The sequence below is a fragment of the Cyanistes caeruleus genome, chromosome 10 (assembly GCF_971803275.1).
Source record: "Cyanistes caeruleus chromosome 10, bCyaCae1.hap1.1, whole genome shotgun sequence".
In the NCBI taxonomy this organism is placed as follows: Eukaryota; Metazoa; Chordata; class Aves; order Passeriformes; family Paridae; genus Cyanistes; species Cyanistes caeruleus.
The window spans coordinates 5,985,685-6,004,902 of record NC_141710.1 but is presented as its reverse complement, the minus strand read 5'-3'; the positions used below and the strand labels follow the sequence as shown (position 1 = coordinate 6,004,902).

Genomic DNA, 19,218 nt, shown 5'->3' with positions numbered 1-19,218 from the left:
TTGCCTCAAGGGTGAAGGTAATGCTTACAGATTAGTGTTTACATTTATTTGAATAATTTGTAAGGAAATGGAGGTAGGACCAGGTACAAGAAAAATGAGAACTTGTGTCTTTCTTGTATTTTCTGTTAAGGATTGTTCCTAGAAGAAATTTTCCCATAGTTAACTCCTGGGGTTACAATTTTTAGCTAGAATTTGCTCTTGAGAATCTCATGGGAGTTGAGAATCTGTTTAAGGAAATACTTCAAAATATTCTCACTCTTGCTCTTACAGTCTGACACTTTCAAATACCAGGCATTTACTGGAGGCATTTTTATTTTATATAACTGTGTAAGATACGGAAAATCCTTTGCCTGTCTCTCTGAAGCACAGAAGAAAGTATTTGCAAATTCTTCAATTTTTAAAGCTATGTGGTCTATTCTCTTCTCTGCAAAAACAAAAGCCAAGAAATCTTACAGGGGGAAATATCCTCTTGTGTGGATCAGCTGCTGGAATTTCCCCCCTCACTGGAGAGCCTCAGCTTCTCTTTTCCAGAGCTTCTGTTAAGTTTCACTCAATCTTACCAGCAGTGCTGAGAGAACTGTGCTTTTTCTATTTCCAGTGTCTTGTGTTTGATGGTTAAAGATGATTCTCTTTTCTTCTATGCATGAGGTTTTCTTTTCTCACCTGTTCGTTTTTCCTTTTTTCTTAGTCTGTCGTTCTCAGGGAAGATATCTGTAGGGCTGTGTGTGTGTAAGCAGAAGGTTGGTACTGTTGGAGACCATCACTGTAGCTTAGTAGAGACGTCTGTGAGTAGCATTTCTTAAGTTTCACATGTTGAAGACTGTGCTCTGAACACTGACCTTAACTCCACCAGTCTGTCCTGAATGGAGCTTTGACCTTGCATAGACACAAACCAGGCAGCTGCCTCTAACCTCTCAGCACACTTCTAAACAAGCTTTGGTTGTATCAGGATAGCCTCTGGATCCCATGTTTTTCCTGTTCTTGGGTCCCTCAGAGATGTTGGTTTGTGGCTGTTGATTTCATCTGTTAGCCTGCTACCTGTGAGGTAGCTCACTGCAGCTGCTCTGCTTTCTGGTGATTAATCCTTGGATTATTTCTTCAATCCACAGTCAAGATTAGCTATTTTTGGGGATCAGGTGGGAATAGGTTTGGCATTAATAATTTCCTACAGGAGGGTAATGGGTTTAGATTGCTGGCAAAGCCCATGTTCCAGTTTTCCAGTACCACAGGGTTTCCTCTTTGTTTGGGTATCTTTTAAAAAATAAAGCACTCTGGCAGTTCATACTGGAATTGTTGATAGCTTCATTACCAACATCATGGAGCAGCATTTATCTGATGCAGCATTTCCAAGGGAGGCAAGATCTTTCTTCTGTCTCTTTTTACGTGGTCCATTTTGGCTAAGCTTTAGCTAAGCTATTTCATTAGGCTGGAAACTGCTGCAGTAGTCCAATGAACTGTTTTAGTAAGTATTTCCTAGATCAAAAAATTCTTCCTTGTCTAGGGGGAAGGACTGCTGTCAGTGTTACCAGGAGAAAGTATTTTTGGCTAGGCTTTAAAGTTGGGAGCACAAAAATGAATGATGCTTACTCAAACACTGTCACACTAATTCCAGTTCTTGTAATCTGCTTGTCAAATAACTCCTCAGAATTAAAAAGAGGTGTTCCTGTATTTCTGTAAGCAATGCAAGATACTATTATAAAAGAAATGATCAGTGTTTGCAATTGAGAGTATCCAAGGAAATTAGTGATAGCTTTGAAGTTTGAGTTGTCACCATGCCTTCAAAGTAAAGTATTCGTATTCAGTCAGGAGGGAAGACACTGAAAGGGCAGTGAGGAAGATGGTGGGAAATCAGCTGTTGTGTGATCGATCAGTGCAGTTAGCAAAGCATGTTTTGGTGATCCTGCTCTGTGCTGCACTGCAGTAAATCCACAGTTCATCTGTGACCTTGTGCTCATCATCTCTGTTACAGCATCGTCTCAGCGCCTTCCCTGGCCTGGGCTGGGCAGGGTATGTGGGCTCTGAGCTGTGTGTCTGATAAACAGGACAAAAGCAGCTCTGCAGAGCCAGAGCACTGGGCTCAGCCAGTGCCTCCTTTCAAAAATCCCCTTTTGAGGTACTGTCCGTCTGTCAGGCCTGTTGGGTTTTGGCACTACAGCCAGAAATTGTCAGGAGATGGAGGGCAAACAGCCTGGTTGGATGTGAAATCCTTAAAGAAGGAAACTGAATTAGCTTCTTGTCCGGGTCATGCACTGGTTTCTGTGTTTTTTCCTCTCCTTCTTGTATTTCTGATAATGCTGGTTTGGTTTGTCCAGTTTGAACTGGCCTCTCAACTGATTCCACACAGTGTGATCATCATCTTCCATCTGTACACACTCATCATTCCTGTACTTGGAACAATGAAAAAGCAATGGAAGAGATATCGAGGGCTTTTTCAAACATTTTTTCCCCTAGAAATTTTCCCTTTTATTGAGATTACTGTGCTGTGGAAGACATTCTTAAATAAAAAAGAAATAGCAATTTTTCTCCCCCAGCTAGTCTTTCTGGATTTTTGACTAACCAAAATTAATTTCTGCATGATAAAGCTTTTTTTTTCAGGATTATTTACTGAGCTAAAATAAATATCTTTTCCAGGTGCTCATTTGTCTTTTCCCTGCTTGCTTTTTGGCCTGTTGCAGAAGTTGCCAGTTGTACATAGTACTTAATAAGAAATAGGAACTAAGTTATTATCATTTCATTGATTTCTTGTGATTTCTGTGTTAGGGAGGTCATTAGGAAATGTTGGTGTGTAGCCATCCCTATTTTAGCTTATTTTATATTCTTGAGTCCTTGGATTCTTTTTTTCTCTCTCATATCTCGATCAGGAAAGGCTTGTAGGTACAGGTAATGTATTTTTTAGGTCAGTTGACATTGACATTGTGAAAAAGTAGGCAAGCTCCTCAATCACGCTGCTTTAGACTGAAATAAAACCACAGTCCTCAAGCTCAGTACAGGTAGAAAGCAATTCATTGCTGTCAGCTCTGCGGAGGTGTGGGGAGATATTGCCTGTAGGGCAGAGAGATAAGTTATAGAGGGATGGAGGAAACAAATGTGGGATAAAGCCACTTTCCCTTATGAGTCAATTATTTAAAATGAATGTGAATTATTATTTTCCAGCTGTGCACCTTCCTAAATGTTTTGAATCAAGAGTGAGAACTTAAGAGTGGAATGATTTTATTCTGGGAAGTGTTCTGGCAAATCATAATTTCCTTGTTTGCTGCTTGTCCTGTTGCTGTTCACTTGTGCAGTGTTGGGGAAGCCATTGGGCTTTGGGGAATTTTGTTAGCCTGTGGATTTAGGTTTGAATTTTGATTGCAGTATGAGGTCACCTGGGAGATGTGCTTGCAAGGCTTTTTATTTCTAGCTCCAGCATGGCTGTGTGTGTCCACTGGAAAAAATGTGCTTTTCCTCATGACTTTGTTGTGGTGGTCAGGTTGTTTTAAGACAGATGAGAAGAATTGTTTTAATGTATGCTTTTGCAGTGAAGGATTTGACTGTACTGCTGCTACAGGTCAAAGTGCTTTGTGTACTAATGCAGGACATGCTGTTGGTGAGGTTTGTTCAGCAATGTTGGTAGGTTTTTTTGTGTGAGGGAGTCTTTGGGAAGGTTCTCTTGGCTCAGTGCAGGTGCAGTGCTGAGCGCTCGCAGGACATGCCCAGGCTCTCGGGGCACTGCCTCCACTTTATGGCTTGTTTGAGTTTCACATTGTTGGCTTCGTGACAGGAGGTGTTGGCTTGGTGGACAGGAAACCAATCTCAGTGTGGGCTTTGGGAATGGTCTAGAGGTGTTTGTTTGGTGTCACATATTGGATGGCTTTGAAAGTGTATGAGTTTTCAGAGGAAAAATACATGGCATCTGTATGTTTCAGAAGAAGAGTAGGCTTGGTTGTACCTTTATAATATTTGTTGAGGTAAGCCCATTAGGATTTCAGCCTGTTCATGGGTCTCATCCACTGCTTTTAGAGTGAGGCAATGTCAGGTTAGGATGGATTTGGGCTATTTAGCAGCATGTGGACTCTGGAGTTACTTTTAAGTTCTTAAGGTAAAATATGGTCAATGGGAAACTGGTGATCTGACTTAGTGAGTTTGTGGTAGCATTGATGGAGGGATGATTTAAATTGTGTTGTTTGTCTTGTAACCAGCTCACTGGGTGGTGAAAAGGGGAATACTCTAATGTGTTGTGATGGGGTTTTTTTTCCATCTGGTCTCCTTGGATTAAAGACCTGCATAGCATCAGTCTTGGGGAACACATAAGAAAATTCCTGGTTGAGAAGAAAACCGTTGATTAATTTACTGAGAAGGGAATCTGAAGCAAATTTTAATGAGGAAGAATGAAGTTAGAGTTGCCTGCTTGTTTTGCTGTTGACAGGATTTGGGATTACTCACAGCTTTTTCTTTCTTGTCTGGGACATGGTGGGATTTAGGACTTGGGTGGTTTTTACCCTGAAAGGCTGCAAGTTGTGGATTGGTTCAAAAGAGGGATTGTTGTGGTACAAGATGTAGGTGGAGGGTGTCTGGTTTCATACCAGGTTGAATTTTGTCAAGAAAGTTGTTGGGGTTGAGCAGTAGAGGTTGATTCTGTAATTTTTATATTTATTTATATATATATATAATGATTTTATTTGATAACCTAAGCTTTTATGGTCTACCCCTGCTCCTTTTTTTGGTTCTTTTTCAGTTTTCACAAATGCTTTTTTAGGAGGAGCTTTTCAGATGTTTATAATTTAGGTTCTCTGGCTAGTGAAAATTACTCCCTCTCTGTGGTACATCCATAGATTCTGTCATTAGTCCCACAGAATGTCAAGAATCAAGAATCAAAATCTATGCTACCATGACCTCTTTTGAGAAGTCTCTTTTATGCTAAACCAAATGGGATTTTTAAAAAAAAAATATTTACAGAGTTACTTGGGCCAAAAATAATTAACAATGGAATAAAAAAGGCTTTCTTACATTTCCTGTTGAAATGTATTCCTGCTTAAATGAAAAGCATCAGTGGAACTCCTGTCCACTTAATGCTAGTAAAAATGGTTACTAAAAGCAAGGGTATTTAGGCTGCCTCACTGCAGAGAGGTAGCATTATGCTCCTTATGAAATGCTTATTGGATTTACTAATCCCTTTTTTAAATGCAACATCACGTCTGAGCAGCTTGAAACATTATTTAATAATTTTTAAATATCCACATACCCTCATGTACACAAGAAGATGATATTTGAGTGAATAAAGAGCTGTAGTGGAACAAATGCCAATAAGCTGCATCAAGTTGAGGGTTAAGCTGAGCTGCCAACCTGTTGTTAGACAGGCAGTAGTACAGGAATCCATGGGGTTTTTGTCATTGGAGCATTGCTGAATTCCCTGGACTTGGAAAAACTGGTACACCAGGATCTTCCAGTTCGTGAACTGATAACATTAGCCTAAAACTTTGTAAGGCTTATCTCTGGAGTGGATGTGAATATTGAGGAGAGGCTTTCAGTGCCTCAGCCACTCTGAGATAATGGCCAGAAATCTTTGCTGTTTGTGGGTCTTGGATCAGGACATCTTTGCAAGGTTGTGGATCTTGACAGGTCTGGTAATAAAGGAATTGATGGAGCTGCTCCTCCAAAGCTTGTGGTCTGAGATGCTGGCTTCCTGAAAGATGAGTTTTCAGTGGTGGGAATGCTTTATAGCCAAGTCCTCAACACCAGCTGCTTTTTTTGAAGAGCCATTATGAATTTGTGTACTTTTGAGGAGAGTATTAAAGGTGCCTATCAGCAAATTGGTGGGCTATTACACATTAGAGTGGTCCTACATTTTCTTTTACTTGATACATACAAGTCTCTATATTAACCATTAAATATCCTTTCTCACGGCAGCTTAGTATTTTACTGACCTTATTTTCATCTAGCCTTTGTGCACTTCCCCCCATAAGTCCAAATGAGTACCAGAATCTGTCATTTCCCAGAGTTCTTAATTTATATGTGACTTCAAAATGCTTGTATTCTTTTATAATCTGGAAATAATGTTCTGCAGTTCCTTTTGGCTTTTCTACTCAGAGTCCCCCATATGAGGAGAACAGAGAACAAAAACGTGAACCATTCTGAGAGTTTTTTCTTTTATTCTAGCATTCTGCATGTCAGGCTTTGCTTCCTTTTTGTGAAAATTGGTTTTATTGTTGGCAATTTTCCAGATGCAATGAATAATAGAACACCAGATGTCCACTGCTGAGAAAAATTACAGATGAGTAAACACTTTTCTGAGGTAGCATAAAAATCTATTAACGGTGCTTCTGGTGTGCCTGCAGACAGTGTGAGCTCCTGGCCTGCTGTGCTTTGTGCTGCTCAGAGATGAATATCTAAAACCTCTGTGGCCCTCTACATGTCTGACTACCAGGGATTCCTGCCTTCCTCTAGGTGTGTGTTATTTTCTAAGCATGAGCACTCACTGCAGTGCTTGAGTATGAATTTAATCACTGGATTTAGTTTTAATTATTATCGCACATGGGTTTGATTGAAGGTAAAAGTCCTAGAAACACTAGAAGAGACAAGGGTGAGAAAGGGTATGGCAAGTTGGCCTAGTCCCCAGCCTTCCTCTCCAGCAGGCACAGTTCTGGTTATGCCATGTTTTCAGACCCAAAGCAGGCTGTGTCCCAAAAGCCTTGTCTGGTTTTTCCCAGCTGTTTCAAGCTCCTCAGAATAAGCTTTCACCACAGACTTTGCCTGTTTCATGTGACAAACAAGACCCATCTGCTTGGGAAAAGCAAAAATATTCAGTGGTGGGTAATTCACATTTGATTGAGCAAACTATTGGAGAGCTTCACTTGTCCTTACCTGGTTTATATGTGTCTTACCTGAGTTTTCCTTGCTGCATTAAAACCCAGTGCTTGTGCTCCCACTGAGAAAGACACTTTATTCTCCCTTTCCTTTGCCTTTTCAACAGTTTTTACACATGGGAGAATTCATCCCCTTTCAGTCTGGTCTATGTCCAGCTCTATTTTCCTGTTGCTTTCCTGTGCACAGGTGTGTTAGGGAGTCCTGGAACACTGGCTTGGCCTACTGAAATCAACTGTGCAAAACTTGAAGAAGCTTTAGGTCATTTTAGTGAGCTGAGTCAGCATCATCTGAGCAGGATGGTCCTTTTGGGGCAAGCGCTTAATTACCTTGATAACTTTAATTGTCTTGATAACTCACACTTAGACTGTTCTTTTCATTATTCAGTCTTTTGCAAATTTTTATTGATTGCTTAGTCTTCTGTTTGGAGGATGACTTGACTCCACAGTTTCTACAATAAGCAAAATCTCTCTCAACTTAAAACTTGTTCCATGGACTTTTTTTCATGATTCTCAATGCTCTTGCATCATCTTAAAAAGACAATTGAGCTTATCTTCTCAAGACTCCTAAGTTTTGGAAATGGAAGTGCAGAAAAGCAGAAGGGTTCAAGGGTCCATCTATTCATTGTCACAGCTTGAGGACAGTAGAAGTATCTTTATAGAGCCCTTTTTTTTGTGTGTACTTTAAGTACAGGGCAGGTAGGCATGAGGCTGGTAGGTAGCTGATGTTATCATGGTGAACAGGTGGGAAGGAGAAAGTTGTTAATTTTGACCTTAATCATTCAGGTATTGGACTAACATTAGAACTCGGTGCCTTAACTCTTAGTCTTGTGCAATCAGCCCATAATTATTTGCCCTATGAGTGACGGAGTGCCCGTAGCCCCCGGTGATCTCAGTCACAGTTATGAATGCTCAGTGCTGCAGAAAATCAGGTCAAGTGTCTCATGGAGTGTCCACAGAGGAAGGAGCAGTTACATCTGAAGAGTCTGTAAGAATAACAAAAGGAAGGCAAGCTTGTTTTCATATGCTCAGTCCATCAAATTTACACTTATTTAAAAATATTCTAATTACAAATTGAAATTTTAACATTTCTGTTCTTGAGCAAGCCAGATCTACAGGCAATTGTTTTCATGAAGCATTGATTAGTATTTTTAATATTAGCCATCCTAGGCATTAGAAGAAGCAGTATATGATAATATATTTAAAAGCTATTGGACTAAACACTGGAGATCAAACAATTTTTGAGTGATGTGTGACATTTAAATTAATTATGCTATTACAGCCACAGTTAAAAGGTTGTATCAGCTTTGCTGTGTGATCTTGGTGTCGGTGCCTTGGCACAGACCAGCACAGTACAGGAATTAGCTGCTACCTTTTGGAAATGGTAGCAGAAGATACAGAAATAACTGATTGGTTTTGGCAGTTCACACGTTTTTAAAGACAGAAAACTAAGTATAGAAATGTGGTAGTATGACTCGGATGTTTTTGTCACGTTCAGATTTCATTCCCAGCTCTGGAAGAAGTGATTTGTGTAGCCTTTCAGTGCAAGGTCTTGAGTTTGGAATGTCGAAGAGCACAGAACAATATCTCATGCTATGATATGACACTTCAGATGATTTTTCTGGCTGACTGGGCAGGACCTGTCTAGGCTAAAAGCATTTGGTGAGAGGAAGCAGCAACAGCTGTTTTGCCTGGAGAGTCAGTTCTGCATGTTGGTGCAGCTGAGGAGACAACTGCAATTGAAGGCAATTTAAATGGACAGCTGGGGGTTGCCACTAGATAGTTCTTGATCCCACAGGTATGGGTAAAATGTCTGGTGACACCTGTAAAGAATGGAAGAAAAGAAACTTCAGTCAATGATAATAAAAATCTGCTAAATACTCCAGTTTTGTTACAAGCATCACTGTGTAATTCTTGGCTGTACATTTTATTGACCTTCATGTGATTCCTGTGTGTCCAGTGCTCCAGCCTGCCCAGGTCCCTGTGAACGGCAGCACAAACATCTGGTGTGTCAAACAGCTCTTCCAGGGTTTTGGGTTTAACATTCTGCAGGCTGGGAACTGCAGGTTGTACTGGAATGGCTAACAAGAACAGCAGAGGCACTCTGGTGAGGGATGTGGGGTTCCACTAATAATATATCCAGGATGATTTTGATGGGTGTAGGAAGTGAAGCATTGCCATGCTAGTGCTGACCTATTTGATACTGATATTTCTTCCTTCTGTCATGGTCTGACTGGATTAGGAATGCTGCAGACACATAGAGAGTTTGCTATGCACCATAAGAAGTGAGAAACTCACTAATGCTCAGTGACAATTTTTCTATCATTTGGGATTTCAATTTTGGTATAAGTACTTATTAGAATGTGATAGAGTGAAATACATATTGTGCACAGAACTTCAATGAAATTATTTTAAAAATGGGCTGAATGAGTATTATGCCTTGTTTGGCCTTAAATGATGCTATGTGCTTTCAAAATCAGAGCTGGGAGTGGTGATCTCATTTGGCTTTTAATCAAGTTGCTGTAGGGTCAAAATTAATTAATACATTGCAAATTCCAAACCTATAGCAGAAATAAAGCTTATGCTTATAGAAATATTTAATCCAGATCAAACAAAGATTCCTGAGTGATGCAGAACACATCACGGTGTTTGGTAAATTTGTTACAAGATTAGTTCCTGATGATTATTTTTCTATTCCTGCAGGATTTAAAATTCACACTTGCAATTTCTAGATATTATTTTCACTTTGCAGATGGGTAACTGGGCAGGAAGGTTTCAGTGGTGTGCCCAAGATGTTGGATGAAACAGTGAAGGCTAGAATTGATCTGCCTGCATCTGATGCTCTCTTCTCTCTCATCTGGTGGATGGAAGCTCTGCCTGGGTGTATGGTGTAGGATTGTTGTTTGTGCTGATATCTTTTCCTAACAGTCAGATGCAGGTTTTGGGCAAGAATATTGAGGTGACAAATCTCATCTCTAAACTATGAAAAACTAGAGTTTTCCATGTCTTGTTTTGTGGTGCTGTGCAGGGGCATGACACACCATCATGTACCTCCAGTACGGAGGGAGAGAGCGGAGTCATTAGAAATGGGAAATGAAGGAAGGGGGTAAAGGTATTACCAGTTAATTGTAGAAGACATTGCTTCATTTGTATGAGCCATTGTTTGAATATGTTCTGCACTTGGAAGGGATAAGGTGACTTGGTCAACAAGGAAAGGATTTTGTATTAAAAGTCAGCCTAATACCTGTTATCTTTTGTTTTGGGTATTTTCTAGCCAAAGGAATTAATAATGTCGTAATTGCTAGATTTATTAGCTGATTTTCTTTTGTTATTTAAGTTTTGGGTTCAGTTTTATAAGATGTAGGTACGTAGTCCATGATAGAGTTAATTGAACTTGATTTGGTTTTGTTGCTGACAGAGAGTTGCTTGGAAGGACTCTGTCAGGATGTTGTCAATCTTTTAATTTGTTTGTTTTTTGGCTAAAATGGGTGGATTACTTCAGCACCAGAGAGGCAAACAACCTAAGGACTGCAAAAAATGTAGGTAGCTTTGTGTGTTAGTAAAAACTGCAGGAAATATTGATTGGATTCAGTGTTGTAAAATCTTAGAGTCTTTTTAAAACTGAACTCAAGATGAGCTCACTATTGAATAAACACTATAATAAACCAAACAATCTACTAGAAAATACGTTTTTTATAAAGGCAGCTTTATATAATGATCATTATGTCTGCCCTGATTATTGTGCATGCTTGGAAAGCAGGCAAAAAAGGGAAACATTTGTTTCCCATTGTATGTTTGAAATAAATGGTGTCTTCAACTGCCTACTCTATATTCCTCTACAGGTAATTTTAACAGGACCAGCATAAATTTATGTCATCTTCAAATACAGAGGTACAGGTTAAAAAAGCTGTAGAGGTACAAAGGTCATTATAATTAGGTTTGAATGAAAACATCAGACTTTTTTTTTCTAAACTAAAATAGAAGCAGTTGACTGCATGTTGAAGGACTGTATAGTGTTTATCATAGTTTAAATAACCCCAAATGCCGAAGTATGAAGTATTCCTCTCCCTGTTCTGTTCTCCAGGACAGGTAACAAAATGGTTATGTGTCTCAAGCTTTCCGGACTTTTTTATCAATGCCTTTGTTCTCAGGCAGAAGGAGAGAAAGAGGGGGAGAGTTTGATTTTCCTGGTTATGAGACCATCATCTTTCAGAAACAGATATTTCTTTCATTAAAACCAGAAAAACACAAAGGTTCATATTTTTGATCCATAAGGATCAATGAATTTTCCACAGTTGTCAAACAGTTTTTGTATTTTGTCCCACGCTGGCTGTATTAATACTAGAGTGCAGAGAGGTAACTGTCATCTTCTGATGGTCCAGTCTGAATTTTACCACAGAGGGGTGTTTTCTTCCTGCCCTGTTTTGCAGTTTCCTGCTTAGCATAAGGACAAGGAGAAAACAGCACAGGCCCTTGCAGATCCCTGGTTTCAGGTTTTCTGCCCTTAGCACTGTGGGTCCAGCTGCCTTGGTCTTCTCTTCTGCTTCTGGCTCTCTGTACCCTTCACTCCACGCTTCTAAGTCAGGACTTTGCTTTTCAAATAAGCTGTCTCTGAGCAAGTATCCTTTTCTTTGTGTGTAAGAGCACTTCTCTAGAGAGCTGAATGCTGCTGATTACTACATGTGAGCATGCACAGCCAACAGTTCAGAAGGGTGATTAGGTTAAAAAAGAAAACTAAAAAAAGAAATCCCACATAGCAGTTGAGCAGGATGCCATAAATGTCTGTGGAAGTTACCTTACATGGAGCACACATAAATTTCCTTGAACTTCTTTAGAAAGCTTTTCTGAAAAGTAAGATTACCATGAATCCTGCTAGAATTAGATAATCTGGAGATCTAAGATGGATCTAAGCAGAAGTGTGTGTGTGTGTGTCTGTGTGCATGTTTGTATGAGTACAAAAAAATACTTTTTTCATCAGTCTTGTTCCACTTGTAGTGAACTCCATTTCAGAGGTCTGAACATTGCCTTTTATTTTTCCTACAGGTAGTCAACTCATAACTTAATTCAGTCTAATGCTGTGTTTATGATAAATTTTTACCAGTGTCTGAAGTAGTTGTTTTATGTTGTTGACTGGACAAGTCATTGCCCCTGTTAGGAGCAATCACATCCTTTGAAACACTGTAATGAGCAGTGTCTAATGAAGAAATGCTTATGCAAATAGCACAAATAGCATATTTGTCATTTTTGTTCACAGTGAACTCAGACTAACTTCTGTCTAATAGTGAAACTGGAGAGCTTTTCCACCAGCCTGGTCTATTGGCCCCCTTAAACCATTAATGCTAGAGTGGTGGTTTTAGCTCCAAACAAAGTTTTTGTTTGTTAACATGTGCTTTGCAACAAAATGGCTTGCTAATTGTATGGTATACAAAAAAGGTAAATTTCACAATGAGGTGCTGTAAGTAAAACTGTTGGTAGCACAAAGTAGTAAGTACTGGAAGAACTAGTTGTATGCAACTGTGAGTCTAGTTGGAACTGTAATATGAAGAGGCAGAAAAGTCTGTTCATTCTGTACAGTTTGGTAAATAAACACTGATGTGTGTGTAGTAGGATGGAAATTATGCTTTGTATGCTGCACTCTTTTGTTTAGAAAGGTGCACTTGAATTTCGATCCTCCATTTGGTGCAGGTTACATTTCCTCTTCCTGGCTGGATTGTCCTCCTGCCTTGTGCAAAGCTACTAGAGCACGAGAAAAAAAAGCCTATCAAGAGGAAATTACGTATTTAAATAAAAGAGTTTGAGCATATTCCATGTTTTAAAAACACACAGTTGAGTTCTTGGTGTTCCTTGTCATTACTGAGCTGCAGTGCTCCATGCAGCTCTTTATATTACCCCAGGACCTGTAAAATGGGAGACGGGAACAAATATACTTAGTTTCTCCAGAACTTGCATTTTCTGGAAGACTAGGATGGCAGTTCTGTGTTTTATTACAGTGAAGATTATTGAATCTGTCACATTGTGCTATTATTTAATGGTAAAGTCACATCTGCTTCCATTAGTCAACTCCTTTTGGGTCGAGAAATGTTACTAGTGGGTGTAGTGACACCACAGATGCAGTCTACTTTATTATTTAAACTTCAGTTTCATTAAGTTAAAATACCTTCTGCTGCAGTTAGACTCTTGCACAGCTTCTGACTATTCTGTGAAATTCAGTCACATAAAGCTGTAAGCCATAGGGTCTGATTAAGTAGGTGTAGTGCCATTTAAACACACATATATTAGTAAACAAGTACAGGATGTAATGCAGAACATTTGTTTTTAAATTTTTATTTAATTGCACAAAGTTACCTAAACAGAAATGTAAAAACTGAATGAAAGAATATGATTAAGCTGTTTCAGGGTCATCCATTCTAAAATTCTTGTGGTTTAATAGTGATGCTACTTTAAAATTGACCTTTTTTGTTTTATTCAATGTATTATATTTCAGAGTCACATCTAAAAATTTTTTTCTCTCTCTTACAGACTGGACTTTGACATTCTTTTCATGAAAGAGGTTTCCAAGTAGTTGTCTTATAATAACTTTGAGGAGTTCTATGTAGCTCTTACTTCCAAGAGTCCTGCAAAAATGATTACTTCAGATTTGCCAGTACTACAGTGAGTATACACTTCTTTCTACATTTGTAATCTTGGCTTTTAAAAAGGTTAAAGTAAACAGAGAGGTGATTGTGAGGAGAAAGCACAAGCTTGAAAGAAGTGCATGTTACTGTGACTCCTGTATTTTCATGGGCTGAAAAACTGTAAAAAAACCTGCAAAACACTTAATCTAAAAAATACTTCTTTCTGTGTATGGAGATTTAACTTCGCTGTGCAAAGCAAAACAAGGTCTTTGCTACTTTTATGTTTCTGAATGTCGTAAGATTTCAGCAGCATGTATTGGCTTTTCTCCTAATGGACCATATTGTGTATTCCAGTTGTGTGCTTTCTTAAAATGAGCTGAATTTATTGTGCAAAAAACCTTTGCCTGCTACAGCTGAATATAGCAAGTGGCATGAATGTGTTTTGGTCCTGGCAAATAGGAGTGGCTAATGCACATGGGAACATGGCTGTGCTTGGATAAAGTGAGCTACTGGGAAGAAGAGAAATCTATAATAGGAGGAGCTGGAGAGTAAATCAGGTAGAGTGAAGAAGGAATTTTAGAGACTGGAAGTTCCTCCTCTCTTCACAGGGCAGGGAGAGACCATAAAGTGAAGAAGCTCATGGGGTGAGGTAATGACAGGGAAATAACAACAGACCAAAGGGGCTTGGCTTGGAGAAAATTAATTTATTGCTAATCAATAAATCAAATAATAATAATCAAAAAGGATTTGGATGATGGTGAAAAACAAAGGCAAAACCTACCAGGTGTTCATTCTACCCCTGCCCTTACCTCAGTTCACCTTCATCCTTTCATCCCACCCCATCCCCTCATGCCCCCAGTGTGGGTGCCCAGCCCACTCCAGCATGGGCTCCCCTCACAGAGCTCCCCACCATCCCCTCACAGAGCCCTTCATCCCCTCAGAGCTCCCTACCATCCCCTCACAGAGTCCTTCATCCCCTCAGAGCTCCCCACCGTCCCCTCACAGAGCCCCCCACCGTCCCCTCACAGGAGCTCCCCACCGTCCCCTCACCGAGCCCCTCACCATCCCCTCACAGAGCCCCCCACCGTCCCCTCACAGGAGCTCCCCACCGTCCCCTCACCGAGCCCCTCACCATCCCCTCACAGGAGCCCTCCACCGTCCCCTCACAGAGCCCCCCACCATCCCCTCACAGAGCCCCCCACCATCCCCTCAGAGCTCACCACCAACCCCTCACAGAGCTCTTCATCCCCTCACAGGAGCCCCCCACCGTCCCTTCACAGGAGCTCCCCACCGTCCCCTCACAGAGCCCCCCCCCATCCCCTCACAGAGCCCTTCATCCCCTCAGAGCCCCCCACCATCCCCTCACAGGAGCTCCCCACCGTCCCCTCACCGAGCCCCTCACCATCCCCTCACAGGAGCCCCCCACCGTCCCCTCACAGAGCCCCCCACCGTCCCCTCACAGAGCCCCCCCCCATCCCCTCACAGAGCCCTTCATCCCCTCAGAGCCCCCCACCATCCCCTCAGAGAGCCCTCCTCCATCCCCTCACAGAGCTCCATGTGTGACCACTGTGCTGCCAGTGCCAGGCACCTGTGCCAGCTACACTTGGTAACTATCTAATGTTGGTTTATTTTAGCTTGGAACGTTTTCTAATTTATTTTTTTTTTACCTTAGTTATCAGGGTTGAGTGGCATTCGAAGCTAAGATTTCAAGGCCTGTTATATAAGAAACTGAATGGTTGGACAGTTGAAACCAAATTTGTCTGACATTAATAATAGCATGCTTTTCATTACAGTTTTCCCTTGTATTTTTAAAACCTCTTTAAAAAAATTTAGTTGTGGATGAGTAGAGGCTAAAGCTGGGGATGACCTTGATGGGCAGCGCTGAGGCGGGGTGTCAGCCTGAGGGGATTCTTGTTAGCTTGAAGATTAGTTGTGGAAGAACATTTTCTTGGTTCGTATTTCCTGGATTTGCCACATTTAAGCAGTGAGGGAATGTTTGTCAAATATGCCAAGAACAAAAAGCTAGGAGAATCTGTGATGGTAGTGGTGGGAAGGGGATATTTGCATTTGCACTTCAAGAACCCAGCTGGACTTAAAAAGTGAATGGAATATCACAGAGTTTAAAGTTAAAAAGTGCATATTAATGGATTTGGTAACTCTACATACCAGCTGAAAAATGTGAGGGATTTTAAATATACTGGCATATTCTTTACTCATAACCACTGATATTAAGCAAATCAAAGAGTGAAATAAAACATGAATGTTGTTTTTTCTGGTAATAATTTAATTTTTCTGGGAATAATTTAATGCTACTCTGTGAAGTGTTGGTGAGATGTCATCCTCAACAATACATGTAGTTTTGATTGCTTTTGAATAAGAGGAGGTCTTTCAATTTACACAAAATTCAGTATAATTTGCACATAAAAGTTTTGGGTCTCTCCTGAGGGCTCAGAAAGAACATTGGCTAGTGTGGATGAAGTATCAAAGGAAGCGATAAATTCTAATTCGGAAGGTCCCAGCCAGGCTTTCATCAGGAAGAGTGCTGGCTAAGGCTGAGGAAACCTGAAACAATTTTTGGGCTAGGGGGTATTAGCTTCACACATGTACAGATATGGGAAGACACAGTCCAGTTCCACACAGAAAACCAAGGTTTTTCTAGCTCTTAAATGAATTATTTGAAGGATTATATAATCTCCCATTCCTGTCCTTAATTTCTACTTCTTTTTTGTAATCTTTTTGGCTACCCTCTTTAAAGAAACAATCCTAAAGCCAACTTGATATGTTAATATACATTGCTTAGGATCATATTATATATTCTCTCCCAAATTATTCTTTGTCAAGGGAACATGAAAGGAGAATCTTTAACCTTTCTACATTCATAGAAGTGGCTTCAGAACACAGTAAAGGCAGGATTTCACTTACTGGTGTTTCAGATGCTTGGAGAAAACGTCTGGTGTATTTGATCTGTGTGACAGGTGTGAATCTTCTCTCAATGACATGGCTCATATTTACTCCTTAGATTTTTTGAAGATCGACCATGAGAACTGATTCGTCCATGATTCATGAGCCTGTGCATTTAGCCATTTTTCTTCATGAATGCTTTTTTTCACAAGGCTGAATCTGGTGGTAGCAATTACTGAATTTATCTCTGCCAGAATGTGAGCCCCTCAGCAAACAGAGCAAACAGAGATAAAAACTTACAGAAGTGTTTTGGTTTCTTGTTTTTTACAAAACCTGATACATAAACACAGGTTTTTGCTGTGGTATGTTTTTAAATGATCTATAAACTCTATAACTAGGGCTTTTTGGAATAGTAGAAGAAAGGTAAATTAATTTTAGTTTGTTTTACAGAGATGTGAAATTTACTGTGTTAATGGAAACATGTTTTTCAGAAGCATGACGTGGTCAGGGGCTGCCCAGTGATCTGTTAATTCTTCATTAACATGGATAGTGTCAAAGATTAGTAATTATAACTCTAGAATAATATCTGGAGTTTTTAGAAGGGATCCTGGAGTTGCTGCCACTTTTCTAGGATGCTTTAGTCACCACAGAAACCAGAAAGCAAAGCAGAGTATACCTGAGCCCTGAAAAGAGCTTATCACTTGTCTCCTTTGCTCTGCTCACCCCTATCTTGTAGGTTCTCCCCCACCTCTGTCAAATTCTCTCATGTCCCTGTCATTTCAAATGAGTCTTATGAGAGGAAAGGTTTAGCTTTAGGCACTTCCACCGCTCCTTAGATGAGGCAGGTTTCCTTAGGCCCAGATTATCTTCCCTCCAACAGCTTCAGGAAGGATAAATTATGACTAAGCCAAAGTTTCCCCCTCAGGTGCCTAGTCACACACAGTGGAATGAGGATAGGATAATTCTGGTCTATTAAGACGTGGATAACTGCCACCAGATAAATTACTTCTTAACAGTTCTGCAAGATGTGTAGGGAATGAGGGAGATGGATGCCGGCCAGCTGCTTCTCTCACTGAGTGTTACAAACTGTCAGAACTGCAGGCAGTTAGGAGATGCTGTACTGCTGCTCTGAGTTCAGAAATAAGAGAAAAAAGGGGCATGTGTGTGTACCCAGGGCAACTGCAAGGCTGGGACAGAAGCAAGAGGCACTACCTCCCAAACTGAAAGGGCTCCCAGACACACTGGAAGGGCATTTTCGTGTAGGAGTTTGTTGACTCAAACAGAATTCCTTGCTGCTTGAAATTACATTTATTTTCATATGAAACCATCTAAAGACTGCAGGTTGTCCTTGATCCTGGCTTCTTACTCCAAATAATGTGAGAACTGAAGGGAATCTAGTTTTTGATGTTTTCCCCTTGCTGCTTACATATATTCTTTGCTGGAAAGATGTTTCCTTTCTTCCTCACATGTTGTTAGGGTGAGTTTTATTTTGTTTAATTTGAAACATTTATATTCAAGCTGCTTGTCTTGATCACCTTATTATCAATGGAGAGAAAACAAAATTTATAAGACTTAAACTGTCTGACCAGTTTTCAACACTGACCTTAGCATGAGGTATCTTGTACATTAAGATTTTCTGCATTGCAAATGTTTCTAATTTAGATTAGATGAATCTCACCCTTAGTACTAATTTATTGAGCTTTTCCTAAAAAGGGAAATGGCCAAAGAGACTTCCAGCAAATTTGAGAAGTTTTACCAGAAGAATATAAAATTCTGTTTAAGGCAAATCTATTTAAGGCAAAGAATAGAAGGTGGTTGATAACTATTTCTTTCATATGCAGCATTTGGAAAGATTTGAAATTTCCTGAACTAAATAGACAAATTTATTTGGAGGTTTTGCTAGACCAGACTGAGGCTGTATAGGAAAGTCAAATTCTCTGTGGAGTAGATGCATGTGAAGTAGTAGTAGAGTGTAATTTATTTATATAGCTCTGGTGTTTCAAGGGAAGGGTTTGAGCTGTTTGCCTAGGAGGATTGCTGAATCTGTTTTTAATAGAAATTTTTATCCTGATGATCCTAGGGGTGCAAGTTTAAAAGCTAGCAAAGCACAGATTTCCCCAGGAGTGGGGGTATTGTTTAGACACACCATGCCTGAAAGAAACTCTTCCAGTAAGGATCTGAGCAGACCAGAGAGAAAAAACATTGGTTTTTTTTTAGAGAGAGCAATAGAGAATGGTTTTAATTTCTCTCCAGCAACAGAAGGGAACAAATATTTTTTATGAGGTTCCTTACTTCTATATTCAGAATCTATTAAAATTGCCATTGTGAACCAATGTACATTTTTGTCAAATTGACTTGCAGTGTGAGGAGGTATTTGAGTAAAGGCTAGATACATACATCTGCATAAGCATGTCTTCAGCTGTAGTTACTGCATTTCTTTTCTCTGCTGTGGCCCTAATCTACCAAACAATTTTGAACTCCATTTGGGGTATCTTTTCTTTGATTTTAGTATTTTTATATTTTTGTGTGTTTTTCCAAACACACAGCTTGATACTAAGTTTTTCAAATTTCATATTTTATGAAGTGAAAAAGCTTCTTTTCAATTGTATCACAACAAAGCTGCATTTTCAATATTTTGTAGAGGTACTGCATTACAAGCATGTAATTTGTGAACTCAAATGCACTTGAATAGTGGCTTTTCATCTAGGGTGCTTGATTTTCTGGGATATGTAGAGTATTTAGAGATAATCCACTGAAGTTACTTTCGGTAAAAGAGATTCATATATGTTCTGCATTCTGGCTTTTGTAAAAGATTCTGTGGACCCCTTGATGTTTTTCTGCTTGCAAGTAGGAAAAGGTAGGAC

The 19,218-nt window shown here is 39.9% G+C and overlaps 1 protein-coding gene across 6 annotated transcripts in view; it reads left to right on the top strand.

The window, feature by feature from the left end:
- The window catches only part of STAG1 (STAG1 cohesin complex component), a 154,200-nt gene that overhangs the window by 25,459 nt on the left and 109,523 nt on the right, over nucleotides 1-19,218 (top strand). For all 6 annotated transcript variants that reach the window (XM_086844356.1, XM_086844357.1, XM_086844361.1 and 3 more), the window contains one exon: nucleotides 13,359-13,490. In XM_086844356.1, coding sequence (XP_086700482.1) covers nucleotides 13,462-13,490 — 29 coding nt within the window. In that variant the 5' untranslated portion in view covers nucleotides 13,359-13,461. The remainder of the gene's footprint in view (nucleotides 1-13,358; nucleotides 13,491-19,218) is intronic.